A 17,234-nucleotide genomic window follows, 5' to 3' on the forward strand; every position below is an offset into this window, starting at 1 on the left:
ACAACAGTGGTTTAGAAATCAGATATGTGACAGGAGTCGCACACCACACAATTAGATGTAACTAGATTAAGGTGTAGTGGGCCACCCTGGACTAATTATCCTTTTCCTTCTCGCAGTATGCTAATTATAGCTGTCTTGGTGACTTTAAGGCTGTTTGATTAGTCTAGATGTGCTGGATTCGGGGTGGCTTGTACGCACGAGCAGGAGGCGGCTGTCCCCGTATAGCGGAAAGACGGAGGGAGGACGTGCCTCCAGATGAAGGCAGTCTGCCTCTAATGGAGTCTTGGCAGATGAATAGCACTGACTCATTTTGATTATATTAAAGCTTTACTAGAGCACAGACCTGCAGAAACACAGGAGCCTGTGATTCACCGTGGCTCTGAATCGCCCTGACGTAATGCAGCCTGGCTGTCTGGAACCGTACCGTCTGCGCCAGTGCAAGGTTGCTAATGGGCCAGCAACGGCTTTGTCATCTTTTCATTCTTTCAGCCAGCTTTTTGCCAGACGCCCTGGCTTTCGAAAAAAATCCTTCTAAATTTAGAGAACTGGAAACTAAAAACTGGCAGCAGTGATTACCAGAAATTCACCATAAAAATGCAGCATTTTATTGTCTATATAAATAATATTTCAGTTCATAACTGTATTTTTTAAAATGTACACTTTGAAATAATTCTATGGAAGCCTGTTTCTGCCACTGCAACTCTGAGTAAAAAGTCAACTCACAATTAATTTATAACTCACAATTCTGATTTTTTCCCTCACAATTCACAGTTCTTTTCTCAGAATTGCGAGACATAAATGTAAAATTCTGACTTTTTTGTATCTCACAATTTTTACATTATAACACGCAATCTTTTTTCCTGCAAAATTGGGCTTAATAATGCGCAATTGCAAGTTTATATCTCACAATTCTGAGAAAGAAGTCAATATTGTGTGATAAACTTACAATTCTTACAATTTTTTTTCTCAGCATTGCACTTTATAAAATGCGTCCCCCCCCCCCCCTCCTCAAAATTGGACTTTATAACGCACAAAACAGGAACTTGGAATTTATATCTCACAATTCTGTCTTTGTAAAACACAGCCTTTTTTTCCCCTTAAAATTTAACTTAATAACATGCAATTGCAAGTTTATATCTCACAATTCTGGCAAAAGGAGTCCAAAAGGCAGAACTGTGAGATATAAACTCATATTCGCGAAAAAAGAAAAAAAAAAGAATTGTAAGTTTGTCTTGCATTTCTGATTTTATTTGTTTCCATCTCACAATTCTGACTTTATAACTCAAAGACTTTAGTTATAAATATCGGGGTATCGAGATATTGGGACTTGCGAGTTTATATATCACAATTCTGAGAAAGAAGTCAAAATTGTGAGATAAACATGCAATTCTCATATTTTTTTCTCAGAATTGCAAGTTTATATCTCGAATTCTGACTTCATAAAATGCAATCTCTTTTTCCCTTCAAAATTTTACTTTATAATGCACAATTGCAAGTTTATATCTCACAATTATGGGAAAAGAAGTCCGAATTGTGAGATAAAAGCTCAACAAAAAAAAAAAATTGTAAGTATATGTCTTGCAATTTTGAATTTCTCAAAATTTCGTGTTTCTGTCTCGCAATTCTGACTTTATAACACATAATTATAAGTTTATATAATGCAATTCTGAGTTTCTTCTCACAATTATGAGTTTATAGCACACAATTACTAATATATTTAAACACATGGCATTCAAGTTTCATATAAATTACATTAAAGTGCATTTTTGTTTAGCATAAATTCAGAATACAAAACATTACATGTTGGCAGCACACTTTAACTATATTTCAAAGACATTAGAAGTAACTATAAAAGTACATATAAAGTGGTACTTATGTCATCCTAAAAAGCACTAATACATTTGCAATTAACATGCAATTAAGAGCCTAAAAACATTAAATTCAGTTTGCACTTAAGTATATTCTATTAAAGTGTATTATTTGCATAATAAGCAATCTTCTTAAAAGTATATTTATTTTTCACAAGGGTTAATAAATGACTATATTCTAAATACCTGAATATCTTCTGAAACCCACCCTACAATGATAAAAAATCCACCCAGAGGGTTAACGTTACTTTCGTTTTTGAAAGGAAAGCGTCAGTTCCAATCTACATATGCGTCTATGTTAGTGCGAATCATCCGTAATGCAGCTTCACCCACAGCAGAAGTGAGTATAAGGGTTTTTATGCATCTTTGCAAATGGCCTTTCTTATTAATGTGCTAGTTAGCTAAAGTAAGCATTGTGGCTCGTCATCCCACGGCAGAGAGGGGTGGGTGAGAAGAGCTTTTGAAAGGAACATGCAACAGAATAGCTCACTCTAAAAAGGGCTGATTTTGACAAGGTAAAAAGAGTGTTTTTTACACTACCATTGAGAAATTTTAACCAAAGTATGTTATAGACTTCTCATTAAGACTCTAAAGAATCATATCAATTTGTGGAAAGTGGGCATCCGATGACCTCTTTAAGCTGTAATACTGACACACATTCAGTTTTCACCCACCTGTTTAAGTTCACTTAAGCCGTAACTGACTGTTTCACTGCAAAAAATGCTTTTCTTACTTAGATTTTTTGTCTTGTTTCCAGCCAAAATATCTAAAAATTCTTGAATCAGGAAGGATTTTCTAGACAAGTAAAAATTGTCTTGTTTTTAGTAAAAACAAGTCAAAATTAAGTGAGTTTTTGCTTAAAACAAGCAAAATAATCTGCCAATGGGGTAAGAAAAAAAAATCTTATTTCAAGCAGACAACAAGATTATTTTTCTTACCCCATTGGCAGATTATTTTGCTTGTTTTAAGCAAAAACTCACCTAATTTTGACTTGTTTTTACTAAAAACAAGACAATAATTTTTACTTGTCTCGAAAATCATTCCTGATTCAAGAATTTTTAGATATTTTGGCTGGAAACAAGACAAAGAATCTAAGTAAGAAAAGCATTTTTTGCAGTGTATTTACGTGAGATACTCAACGTGATAGACATTTGGACTACTGTGTGTGTATTTGAGCACTGAGAACTGATCGCGCGCTGTATGAAAACTGAAGAAGTGGAGCGTTCATGAGAAACAGCATGTCTATTAGCTTGATTCCACCTGTCTCGTCTTCACTAACTTTAAGTTAATTTGCAATGAATTGTGACTCCTGGGAAAAACAGACATCTGGTCACCCTATTCCTAACCCTTCGGGTGCTGAGGGCTGAGGCCATTGGTAGCCTATCCGTGCACTGCGGCTGTCATACTGATACTAGACATGCAAACGCCCCATATGATCCAATGACACAAACACTCATTTTGAAAGACAATACAGCTAACTTAGCCGATAGGATGTATTTTAAATGTCGGAAATCTATATCTGACTGTCTTTGACGGCTCAGGTTTTCTTACAGGAGGCTGCTGAGGATGAGGTTGAGGTCACACACAGTGTTGACCCTGCCATTTTCTCAAACTGGAGCTTGTGACCTCATGAAATAGAGCAGACACAAACACACACACATGCACATACACAGCTGAATCAGAGTCAATGAGGCAGTTATTATGCGCTGGCTGTGGGAGCTTTCCGGGTTTGTTCTGAACTAAGTTCGTGCCTGTGCATTTTAATGATGTGTTTAACGAGTGTTAGCATTAGTATGTTTGTGAGCTTGCGTGTGTGAGTGTTCTCAACGATCGCAGGGAAATTTATCGAGCTTGTGAACAGAAGTGCACCTTTATGTATGCTGCCATGCTTTCCCAGTATTAAGCTGTCACACAATTTATTCTGAGGCCTTTCAATAGGCTATTTGCTACAGTAAATTTAGCAGGAAACAGCAATTGTCAGCTATACAAATCTTTACTTGATATATTACCGTATGGTCACTGAGTTCCAAAATAAATCAAAGTACTGCTATATTATGAGACCAAGGACCAGATTTACTCAACAGGGCAAATTAGCACTCTCATAAAAGCGCAGATGGTAGTGGAAAGTTTTATTATTAATCTACTGACAGTGCGCATATTGAAATCCCAAAAGAAGGTTTTCTAACTGTTAGTAAAACTGGCCCCATTTATGTTTATGAAACTCACACATTGTTGATTTACGAATGACTCTCCTCTGCCCTCAGTTTTGGAGTCTTTGTGGGAACGCTCTGACCCCTAAGCGTGGCGTGTTTGGGAAGACTGGAGACCTTCAGACTATCCTCTGTCTGGCCTGTGCGAGAGACGAGATCACATATTCAGGTGCCTTGAATGGAGACATCTATGTCTGGAAGGGAATCAATTTAATCCGGACGGTTCAAGGGGCTCATGGGGTAAGTGAGGGAATGTTTTCCACAGCATCACCAGAATGACCTCTGTCCTGAGTCACAGAGATATCTGCTTACAGTGATTTAGTTTGATCTATAAAATGGCTTGCATGGTATAACAGTTTTGTGATGGCTATTAAAAGATATAGCTTTTGATACTCTGTGATCTATTCCAATTATTGCTTTTGGCAATGTAATAATTGATGTCTGGTAATTAGTCACTTTTATTTATACAAATTTTCAGTTGACTAACAATATTGCTTTATTCAAAATGTTATTTATACATTTGATGCAACACTGTATATATTAAAATATGCAGATCAAACATTTATTTAAAAGGGGCTTATTATGCTCTTTTACAGTCCTTTATAAGTCTTTTTTATTTGTTTTGGAGGTGCACTATAACATGCTCTCATGCTTGGTGACACATTGTTTTTCACATAATTTACATTATTGCAATAGCTTTCTCCCCAGGCTGGCACAAATGGCTTGATTAGTTTCGGGTTTGTTGAAGGTCCGCCTTCCGAAAAACGAAATGTGTTCTGCTTGGTTAGCAGTCCCACTTTAAGATTTTTTTATTCCAAAACATACACACCACACACTGCCTACAATTCAAAAACTGGAAAAGCATAATAGGACCCCTTTAAATAATAAAAAAAAATATTAATAAAAATATAATATATATAATATTAGTCCCCACTCTAATTTTACTTGAAAATAAAATACAAATAAATTAAATAAAAATAAAGACAGCCTTTTTTTCCCATAACCCCTTTTATTATAATATAATATAATATTAGTCCCCTCCCCCATGATTTTACGTGAAAATAAAATGAAAATAAATTACTTGGAAATGAAGGCACAACCTTTTTTTTTTTTCCAAAAATAAATTACAAATATAATTTTTTTCCCACAACTTGTTTTTATAATATAATATAATATAATATAATATAATATAATATAATATAATATAATATAATATAATATAATATAATATAATATAATATAATATACTTATTGGTTATTTAAAATGAATCACATTATTTCAGGTAAAATGACAATGTTAAATTAAAACATCACAGATGTGTATATATTTCTCTTTCAATCAAAATATGCACAAAATCAAACCTTTATTTAAATAATACTTTTTTTAAATTGTAATAGCATAATTTTATTTGAATTTTTTTTTAAATTAATTAAATACATAAATTAAAAATATTTTTACCAGAACTTTTTTTTATAATATAATATAATATATTATAATATAATATAATCCAAAACATACACACCACACACTGCCTACAATTCAAAAACTAGAAAAGCATAATAGGACCCCTTTAAATAATAAAAAAAATATTAATAAAAAATATAATATATATAATATTAGTCCCCACTCTAATTTTACTTGAAAATAAAATACAAATAAATTAAATAAAAATAAAGACAGCCTTTTTTTCCCCATAACCCCTTTTATTATAATATAATATAATATCAGTCCCCTCCCCCATGATTTTACGTGAAAATAAAATGAAAATAAATTACTTGGAAATGAAGGCACAACCTTTTTTTTTTTTCCAAAAATAAATTACAAATATTATTTTTTTCCCACAACTTGTTTTTATAATATAATATAATATAATATAATATAATATAATATAATATAATATAATATAATATAATATAATATAATATAATATACTTATTGGTTATTTAAAATGAATCACATTATTTCAGGTAAAATGACAATGTTAAATTAAAACATCACAGATGTATATATATTTCTCTTTCAATCAAAATATGCACAAAATCAAACCTTTATTTAAATAATACTTTTTTTAAATTATAATAGCATAATTTTGTTTGAAAAAATAAATAAATTAATTAATTAAATACATAAATTTAAAATATTTTTACCACAACTTTTTTTATAATATAATATATTATAATATAATGTAATATAATGGTATTAATAAAAAATATACAGAATTACATTACAATTGCTATTTTAATGGTAATTTATTATTAAATTATCACATTATTTTGGGTAATATTGAATTAAAATAAAAAAATCTAAAATTAAAGAAATTAATATTGTTAATGTAGCATGGAATTTTCAACACCTTTCCCATATTTTTTCTATTCTTCTTCCTCATAAAGTGCCATTGTTGATGTGTAAATATGGCCGGGTTGCAGGTTGAATTTGGTTTCTGACGTCAGAAATTACATTTAGAACTGTGGCTTATTTTCAGTAGAAGTTATTTTTGAACGGGGTAGAGGTTTTGGATTATATTAGTTACGTAGTGTACTAAATTGTTTTATTTCCAAACAACAAGGACAGTTGGATGTAAACCCTTTAAGATCTGGAGATCTTTTTCAACTGTATTTGACCCTTAGTGCCAGCACTGCAGTGAAAGTTTGAGGCTTTAGATTCTCTAATTGTTTTAGTTGTCAGAGATATTCAGCCTCTCAAAGCCTCTCTCTCTCTCTCTGTGTGTGTAGTCTGGTATTTTCAGCATGAATGCATGTGAAGAAGGCTTTGCCACAGGAGGCAGAGATGGGTGCATCCGGTTATGGGACATGAACTTCAAACCCATCACCGTCATTGACCTCAGGGAAACAGACCAGGGATATAAGGGTGAGTCAGAGCCTCTACAAACTCCCAGAATGCAGTACTCTACGATGAACTAAGTGTCCACTTATCTTTTGTTGTTAAATACTCAGGATCCCACAATGCTGAAGTCTTTTGTCTCTAACGCAGCTGTATCTCTTTTCTTCTTTTACTTTCTTTTCCTCTGACTCATCAGTAGCTAGAGGTGAAAATTCAAGAGGTGCGTTGTAGTGGTCAGTGTCCTTTATGCAGGCTGTCCGCCCTGTGTTATATATCCATAGCTCTTACCCCTGTTTGTCACCGAACCCAGATGTCTATATGTATTATCAAGCACCCAAGCACCCTCTCCATCCTTGACGGTCTACAGTGTACATCCTTCAGTATGTTTCAGGATCATGTATGTTTACTTCCACAGTTACCTTCATTTGCTTACCAAGTGTTTATATGATGGATCTGTGCAGGCCTGTCAGTGCGTAGCGTGTGCTGGAGAGGGGATCACATTCTGGTTGGTACACAGGACAGTGAGATTTTTGAGGTGGTGGTGCACGATCGCACCAAGCCTTTCCTCATCATGCAGGGTCACTGTGAGGGTGAGCTGTGGGCCTTGGCGGTTCATCCGACCAAACCTCTTGCCATGACCGGCAGCGACGACCGCTCTGTTCGGTAAGAGTTGAAAACAAACAAATACCATGTTAATCACTCAGAATTACAAAAGATCTCTTTAAAGCATTACAGATAATGTACTCACCTCCTTGTCATCCGAGATGTTTATGTCTTTCTTTCTTCATTCGTAAAGAAATTATGTTTTTTGAGGAAAAAATTTCAGGATTTCTCTCCATATATTGGATATGTATGGTGCCCCCAAGTTTGAACTTCCAAAATGCAGCTTGAAAGGGCTCTAAGCGAACCCAGCCGAGGAAGAAGGGTCTTATCTAGCGAAACGATTGGGTATTTTCGAAACAAATTGACAATTTATATACTTTTTAACCTCAAATGCTCGTCTTGTCTCTGCGATGTGCATGCGTAGTCTGTGTAATCCAGGTCAATACAGTACACAAAAAACTCCCATCTCACTTTCGTCTTCAAATAATATAAAAAATTGAATTAATTAAACTCATGAATAAACTCATTTTATATAGAAATGGATTACTGAAAAACAAACATTGATCCCTTGTGAAAAATGGATTATTTTAGCTGTTGACCAAAGCATTTTCAAGTTACAGTTATGTAACGAAAATTGGCTTAATGTGCACACTCTGAGCTTCCATTTAAGTATTTAAGTAGGTATTCTCATCAAAATTGTTAAAAAAGGTTAAGGAATGACAGCTCCTTATTATGTACCTCCCCCATTTTTCAAGGGACCATTAATATTTGGATATTTCATAGAAGCTGTGGGCTATTACTTCATTTTCTCTACATCGGTTAAGCAGGTAAAAGGTCGAGTTGATTCTAAGCACTTCAATTTCATCTTGGTTGTTTCATTTTAATTAAATTCTGGTGGCACACAGAGCCGAAATTATGAAAATTGTGCCAATGTCCAAATATATATGGACCTGACTGTAACTACTGTTAAGCGCACTTCAAATTCACAAGGGATTGCTGGAGCAGTTCTGTTTGGTCCTGCTATAGTGGCATGAAAAATTTACGGTAATTACCATTACACACTTCATGTTTCATGAGTTTTTAATGAAACCTCTGAGCAATAGAGTTTTCCTCAATGAGTGAATCAACTTCAGATTAGATGAAGACTATTAAGAACACGATTTTTAATGCTCAGTGCACTAATTTGTGTATCTTTATGGGTCATTACTTGCTCTTTTTCTTTCTGAATTGGAGGATCTGGAGTCTCGTAGATCATGCACTAATAGCACGCTGCAACATGGAGGAGCCGATACGCTGTGCTGCTGTTAGTACGGACGGTATCCACCTCGCTCTGGGCATGAAAGACGGATCCTTCACAGTGCTGAGAGTCAGGTGAAGCACCCAGACAAAACTGAGCAGACCAAAGCTGTTTAGAACAGGGATACTAGACAAATTCAGCCCACCACAAGCTTATCAAAAATGTTTCACTGCCTATTAAAACAGCTTCACTGCTTATTAATATTTAAGAAATGCTCGACATGTGCAACAACCAACATGGAGGATAAAAACCATTAAACAGGAAATATTCATATAGAGCACCCCTACAGATATTAGGGCTATATTATTATTATTTTGGGTAACACTTTACAGTAAGGTTAATTAGTTAACATACACGCAGAGCTAAGAATGAACAAAACTTCTACAGCATTTATTAATCTCAGTTAATGTTTATTTCAGCATTAGTAAAATCACAGGTTGTCATTTGTTAACATTAGATAATGTATTAACTAACATGAACTAACAATGAACAATATTTAACAAAGATTAATAAATAGTCTAATACTGTAAATGTATTGTTCATTGTTCGTTCATGTTAGTTAATACATTATCTAATGTTAATAAATGACAACTTATTGTATAATGTTGCCATATTTTGATTAATAAATACTTAAATTTTTATATTTCCACATTTCATTTTAATTTTAGTTTACATTAAAGTATTTTTGTGGGCTTTCCAATTTTTATTAGCTTCTTCTATTTATTTTATTTTATTGTTCCGTTTCATTTTCAGTCATTTAAATATTTCAGCTTTTTAAATTGGTTACCAAGTAAGCAAAACATGTACGTTTTTCATCTATTATTTATATTTCAATTGATTTTAGCTTTATTTCAATGACCAATTTTATTTTTTTTAATCTATGAATTAATTAATGAATTCAGGTATTTGTTAAAAAATAAATAAATAATGTTTTTTTTTACTTGAAATGTATTACTTTTTGTTAATTTTCTTTTTGATTTATTTAATTATTTAATTTTTTTTCTTTGTAATTGAAATAAAAGCAATAGATGAAAAAGTTAATATTTTCTTAAAAAAAATATTTACACCACATTACATAATTGAAGTCATTAAATTTTAAAAATATAAAAACATGAATACAAACTATTTATATATATATATATTTTTTATATATATTTTCACTTTCTTCCTTCATGGACACACATCCTTGACTCATTTGCACTGCATTTCAGAAAAAGATTTTTTTTTCCCCTTTTAAACTAAGGCCACTCATTGTTTTAATGAATAAGGTGATTACAATGTGAGGCTAGTCCAAGCCAGTTGTAATTATTGGTTACTGCACATTTTAAAACCAGTCACATAGAAGAATAAAGTGTAGAGTCGGCAACACCAGTATTTAAAAAAACTTTCGCATAGCGTATGTGACAAGCACGGAGGCTCTTCATCAGACAAATTGAATACTAATGTGTCACTCTTTATATCTCCAGGTGATCACAATCACATGACCAAACAACATATTAATGACAAATACATCAAGAAATACTCCAAAAACCAGTCATGTATCCACCTAATCAAGCATGTATTACTATTGCCAAGTCTTTTTATTCACTAGCCCCTGGTCACACTGAGCTATGCAGTTTGAGTACCTCTGGCCTAAAGTCACCTAAAATAAGTAAAATATGGAACTCTGTTAGACTTGTACTCATTTTGCAGGGACATGACGGAGGTGGTCCACATAAAGGACCGTAAAGAGGCCATCCATGAACTGAAGTACTCCCCTGACGGAGCGCACCTAGCCGTGGGCTCTAACGATAACTCTGTGGACATCTACGGTGTTGTACAGCGCTATAAGAAGGTGGGCGAATGTGTGGGCTCCAGCAGCTTCATCACACACTTGGATTGGTCCACAGACAGCAAGTATCTACAGACAAATGATGGCAATGGTCGGCGGCTCTTCTACAGGATGCCCAGTAAGACCTCTGTACTCTCTTTTCAGTATTTATGTCTCAGAATTGAGATTCATACATCATCTGAAAGCTGAATAAATAAGCTTTCCATTGATGTATGGTTTGTTAGGACAATATAGGACAATATTTGGCCGAGATACAACAATTTGAAAATCTGAAGGTGCAAAAAAAAAAAAAAAAAAATATATATATATATATATATATATATATATATATATATTGTATACGGTATAAAGGGGTTCCTGAGGAAGACCGGCTTTGTGCTGTCTGTGAATTGAGTTTGGTTGAGGATGAATTTCATTTTATGTTTTACTGTCCTTTGTATAATGATTTGAGAAATGTTTTGTTTGAAAAGATTCAATGTAAGAATCCTGATTTATTTTGGTTGTCTGAAGGGGATATGTTGGGCTGGTTGTTTGATAATGAGTGGTTTAGTGTCGCAACATTTGTGGAGAAAGCTTGGATTTTAAGGCAAAGAACGCTCTATCCCAAGATGTAATGATATTGTTTATAATGGTATATGGTCATCTTCTTATTTGAAATGTCAGTGTCTTATAAGCCCATGTGGGCTGGGCACAAATTCTGTGTATGACACTTAAATAAAATGAAATGTAATGTAATGTACAGTAATGTATATATTAAGAAAATCGCCTTTAAAGTTGTCCAAATGACTTTCTTAGGAATGCATATTACTAATTAAAACTTAAGTTTTGATATAACAGTAGGGAATTTACTAAATATGTTCATGGAACATGATCTTTAGAAAAATTGATTATTTTGACCCATAAAGTGTATTTTTGGCTATTGCTACAAATATACCTCTGCTACTTAAGACTGGTTTTGTGGTCCAGGGTCACATATCATTTCGATTGACTGTGGTATTGTTTGTGTTTAGGTGGCAAGGAAGTGACCAACAGAGAAGAACTGAAGCTTGTTCAGTGGTCTTCATGGACTTGTGTCCTTGGGCCGGAGGTGAACGGGATCTGGCCTAAATACTCTGATATCAATGACATCAACTCTGTAGATGCCAACTTCAATAGTCAAGTTTTAGTTACAGCAGATGATTATGGATTAGTTAAATTATTTCGGTACCCATGTGTAAGAAAAGGTGAGTCTTCTTTAATTCTCAGTCACGTTTTTATTAATGATGTTCTATAATTATTTATGCTTACTCGTTTTTTTTATTTTTTATTTTCTAGGTGCTAAGTTTAAAAAATATTTAGGACACTCAGCGCACATAACCAATATCAGATGGTCACATGATTATCAGTGGGTGATTACTATTGGTGGAGCTGACCACTCAGTGTTCCAATGGAAGTTTGTCCCTGAAAGGAAGTCAAAAGAAACTCTTCATATAGCTCCTCAAGGTGTGAGCCACAGTCTTATTCTTTATCTATCTATCTATCTATCTATCTATCTATCTATCTATCTATCTATCTATCTATCTATCTATCTATCTATCTATCTATCTATCTATCTATCTATCTATCTATCTATCTATCTATCTATCTATCTATCTCTCATCTAACATACTAAAGCAGATGTAAAGTACTTGATTATAATTTGAACTGTATTGTTTTTTAATGTTACTTTTAATTTATGCAACTTTAAATATGTAATTACACATATTAGAGATATATAGACATTACATTAAAATAATGCTTGTCAATACATTTTGCAGTACACTTTAAACATGTTTCAAAGACAATAATTTGAAATATAAAGATGTACAGTTGAGGTCAAAAGTTTACATCCCCCTTTCAGAATCAGCTAAATGTAAATTATCATACAAAATCCATGTTATTGTTTGTTTAGTACTGGCCTGAATAAGATATTTCACATTAAAGATGTTTACATATAGTAAACACAAGAGAAAACAATAGTTGAATTTTTAAAAATGACCCCGTTCAAAAGTTTACATCCCCTTGATTCTTAATACTTGTTCTTACTAATGTTACTAATGTCACTAATGTTCTCACCTAAATGATCCACAGCTGTGTTTTTTTGTTTAGTGATAGTTGTTCATGAGTCCCTTGTTTGTCCTAAACAGTTAAACTACCCGCTGTTCTTCAGAAAAATCCTTCAGGTCCCACAAATTCTTTGGTTTTCCAACATTTTTGTGTTTGAACCCTTTCCAACAATGACTGTATGATTTTGAGATCCATCTTTTTCCACTGAGGACAACTGAGGCACTCATATGCAACTATTAGAGAAGGTGCAAATGCTCAATGATGCTCCAGAAGGAAAACCATACATTAAGAGCTAGGGGGTGAAAACTTTTGAACAGAATGGAGATGTCTACATATTTCTTTTTTGGCCTAAACATCATATTTGTTCATTTAGTACTGCCTTTCAAAGGCTACAGATCTTCAAATTCAAAAAGTTTTCACCCTTAGCTCTTAATGCATGGTGCAACAAATGATGAACAACTGGGTATTTCTGTAAAAACATTTAGTAAAATGTTAATCTGGGATATAAAAGAACTGAAAAAAGTAGATCATTTAAATGCAATTTAGTCTAAAAATCTGATCTAAAAATCTATTAAAGAAACAAATGAGTATCAAGGCAACAGCTGTGTTGCTTAAATATGTGCTGGATTATATTATCAAACCACCTTTTTACTAATGCAAATTGAGTCCACTTTTCTTGTTTCTTTTTTCTTTTGCATGTTGCTGCTCAGTCTACCATGTCGCTGTTCATTTTCCTAATGGATTTCTCACTGCTCACATTGGCAGTTCTGTTTCTTAGCCATCAGCAGTTTTCTTAGTGATAAATCTATAAAGGGGAGGGGCAGCACTTTGAAATAACTAGAAAAGTTACTCAGGGTTTCTCAGGAGATCATGATGAATGGAATCGTTGCTAATTTGTTAATTAATTTATTTGTTTTGCTTGAGTGGAATGCATAATCAACTCAAGAGGTTTTTTTTGCCCTCTCTGTCTTACAGAGACATTAATAGACTCACACAGCGAGGAATCCGACTCGGATCAGTCAGACGTGCCTGAGATGGACTCTGAAATTGAACAGGAAACACAACATACTTACAGACGACAGGTCTGTGGTGACATGGTTTAAAAAAGACATGGTTTAATACCAAAACTTGATGGCAGGTCCTCTCATGGGTCTTGTGCTGAATTCCTTAACACGTTCTCCTCAGTTGTGAGTTTGGGGAGATTTATGATGATGATTGTTTCATCCAGGTTTACAAAGAAGATCTACCTCAGCTTAAAGAGCAGTGTAAGGAGAAGCATCGTGCCATGGCCATGAAGAAGAGGGAAAGAGCTCCAGCCAGTGGATTGAGGTTGCATTTTATTCATGGGTAAGTGTTTCAGCATATCCCAAACCCAGCATTGAAAGCCATCGGGGATTAATATTTGAGGAGCTTTTAAAAAAGTACTGAACAGGTGCCAAATAAATCAGTACTTTCCAAAGTATATCTCCCAAACATAAACATAGAGTACAGTTTGTACACAAACCAACTACAATGTTACAAACAGCCTGTCCACTGTGACCAGTTAATATATTAATATAATGTGTGACCCTGGACCACAAAACAAGTTATAAGGGTACATTTTTTAAAATTGAGATTTATACATCATCTGAAAGCTTAATAAAGCTTTCCATTTATGTATGGTTTGTTAGAATATTACAATATTTTGCTGAGATACAACTATTTGAAAACTTGGAATCTGAGGGTGCAAAAAAAATCTAAATACCCTTTAAGAAAATCACCTTTAAAGTTATCCAAAAGAAGTTCTAGCAATGTATATTACTAATCAAAAATTAAATGTTGATATATTTACGGTAGGACATTTACAAAATATCTAAATGGAACATGATCTTTACTTAATATCCTAATGATTTTTTGCATAAATGTAAACTATAATTTTGACCCAGACATACATGTATTTTTGGCTATTGCTACAAATATAATATAATATAATAATTAGTGGTGGGCCGTTATCGGCGTTAACGTGCTGCGTTAACGTGAAACTCTTATCGCGCGATAAAAAAAATATCGCCGTTAATCTATTCTCAAATTTGAGTTGGGAGCTGGGTCTAAACTACGCAAGATATGATGACTTTCACCTTGATAGTTTAACGCGGATGTATACCGAAGACTGTAGAATATGGTCGCGCGTGTAAGTCTCCTCCGCCAAAACACAGACGGGGTCGCGTCGTCCTCCATTCATAAAAACCGAATCTACTATAGCGCGAAATGCCACGTAAATTCGTCGTTTTTTGGATTCATAAATCAAATGTTGGTCAGTCACTTAATTCAAATCGCGATATGGACTAGTGTATGTGAAAACTGAAATGCAAAAAGACCATTTTAATATGAATCCGGTATGTTCCGTTTGCCTAGCTGTATGTATGCATGCATGGCGGAGACGAGCTTTTACTACACGCATACTGAAACACACGCTCCCGGTAATTTTTGGCATTTGCATCTCACATGAACAGATAAACTCAATCTCCCAAACTGCTGTGAGTGTCACTTTTACCGTTTCATTTGAGAAAACTAACATCATATCATACTGTATGACACAGAAACTTCACGGCAACCTGTCAAAATAAAAGTACGGTGTAACATGTAATGGGCTGGGTAGGTGTTGACGTTAAAAAAAAACACAATCTAATAGGGAGAAAAAATAATTTCATTGTTAGTTAGTTAGTAAACACAAGTACATCTAATTGAACATAATTTATTTTCATCAACAAATTATCATAGAACAGCTTTATGAGCTTTATGATCCATTCTCAAAGACTTTAAATCATTATTTGGGTAGCACACATATTCTGAATGCCTTCAGCAGAATTCAAATTAGCCATTTTAATCTAGATTAATCTAGATTAATTCCAAGATTTAATCTAGATTAATCTAGATTAAAAAAATTAATCTATGCCCACCCCTAATAATAATATAATATAATATAATATAATATAATAATGAGAAAATAGAATTGTAACAATTATTTTTAAACACCAAAAAGACCAACTAATAACTAATGCTTGAAAAATAACTCTAAACTTTAATTTAATAAACTTAAAAAATATTAACTTAATAAATTCAATAATTCTTTTGACTTTTTAATATTAGCTGAAATATTAATATTATGAATGGACCTTAGAGAAACAAATAAAACAATACATGAAATTATGAGATGGAAGTTCATAGCTAAAATTACATGTGAGTAGTGCTGTCAAATCGCGTAATCGTGATTAATCGCATCTAAATCATATGTGTGTATACTATTTATATATATACATGTGTGTGTGTGTGTGTGTGTGTGTGTGTGTGTGTGTGTGTGTGTGTGTGTGTGTGTGTGTGTATTCATATACACGCATAAGTATTTATCTTACATGTATGTATCATGTAAACACAAACTTACAAATTGGATGCGGATAGTTGCGATTAATCGATTTGACTGCACTAAAATAGACGTGGATTGTAACAGGAGTGATTTACTTTTGAACAGACCACACATATCTGGTGTAGACACGGTGTAAAGAGGTTTCCATTTATCTTTCATTATTTAGATATGCTCTTGCAAATCTTCAGATTCACAGCTCTGGCAAGTGCCAGTCTCAGTCCCAAAGATGAACTTTAGTCACCCTTAGAGACTATAGAGCAGTTGCTGTCAGTTCACAAATCTTATGAAGGTTGTTTCCAGGTTGATGTTCTTTGACATTACCAATACCTTCAACATCAGCCTGCCTCTCTGTCTCAGATGAAGCTCAGACTAATGCATGCAGACACCCCCACAGTCTACTGGATTATTAGACCTTTCTGACAGCCTCCAGCTGTGTTCTGGAGAAGATGGTGTCCAATGCTGAGGTGTCTCAGGAACCATGCTGTCTGCTTTCCTTTTCCTTTTCACCCTTTACATGGCAGACTGAAGGTAGTTAAAGCTAGCTTACATCACAGGCTCATGCTTTCCTCTCTTACCTGCTCTGAGATAATTTGGAGTGCAGGAAGAAAGTGAAAGACTGTCTAGTGCTGTTGACCAGTGTAGAAGTTGAGCTTGAAACTGGACTCACAAAACAACTGCAGATCAATTTTTGTCTTGTAAACCTCAAACGTGCTAATCCTTCTCAAAAACCTTGAGATGAACTCTAACGCCAACAGTGACAACCACATCTGCATTCAAACCAAGGTGAACTCCAAATGTGTAGCATTTGTTTCAAATGTGTCCATAGGTCGTCAAGAGGATTGAGGTTTATGGATTAAAGTCTAAGAGCAATAATAGTTGTAATATGTTGTTGTCTAGTGGCATGGGCTACTAGAGTAGACCTGGATCTACTTTTAGAGGATGAAGACATGATGCTGAGGAAAATGTTTAGATGAGGTTATTCAGTGGTTTACAGAAGAAAGGCAATTTAGGTAATTGGATAAAACCCAATTTATTTGTCTCAGTTTGTTTGTCCATTTATTGAAATAAGTAGAAATGATACTAATGCATTTACAG

General features: G+C 33.9%; 1 protein-coding gene across 1 annotated transcript in view; it reads left to right on the forward strand.

Moving 5' to 3' along the window:
• The window catches only part of eml5 (EMAP like 5), a 106,375-nt gene that overhangs the window by 36,928 nt on the left and 52,213 nt on the right, over nucleotides 1-17,234 (forward strand). The window contains exons 5-13 of the mRNA XM_073826798.1: nucleotides 4,133-4,318; nucleotides 6,812-6,947; nucleotides 7,382-7,583; nucleotides 8,757-8,894; nucleotides 10,513-10,769; nucleotides 11,662-11,874; nucleotides 11,966-12,133; nucleotides 13,712-13,818; nucleotides 13,965-14,083. Coding sequence (XP_073682899.1) covers nucleotides 4,133-4,318; nucleotides 6,812-6,947; nucleotides 7,382-7,583; nucleotides 8,757-8,894; nucleotides 10,513-10,769; nucleotides 11,662-11,874; nucleotides 11,966-12,133; nucleotides 13,712-13,818; nucleotides 13,965-14,083 — 1,526 coding nt within the window. The remainder of the gene's footprint in view (nucleotides 1-4,132; nucleotides 4,319-6,811; nucleotides 6,948-7,381; nucleotides 7,584-8,756; nucleotides 8,895-10,512; nucleotides 10,770-11,661; nucleotides 11,875-11,965; nucleotides 12,134-13,711; nucleotides 13,819-13,964; nucleotides 14,084-17,234) is intronic.

Source organism: Garra rufa, chromosome 21 (genome assembly GCF_049309525.1).
Source record: "Garra rufa chromosome 21, GarRuf1.0, whole genome shotgun sequence".
NCBI classification, from domain to species: domain Eukaryota; kingdom Metazoa; phylum Chordata; class Actinopteri; order Cypriniformes; family Cyprinidae; genus Garra; species Garra rufa.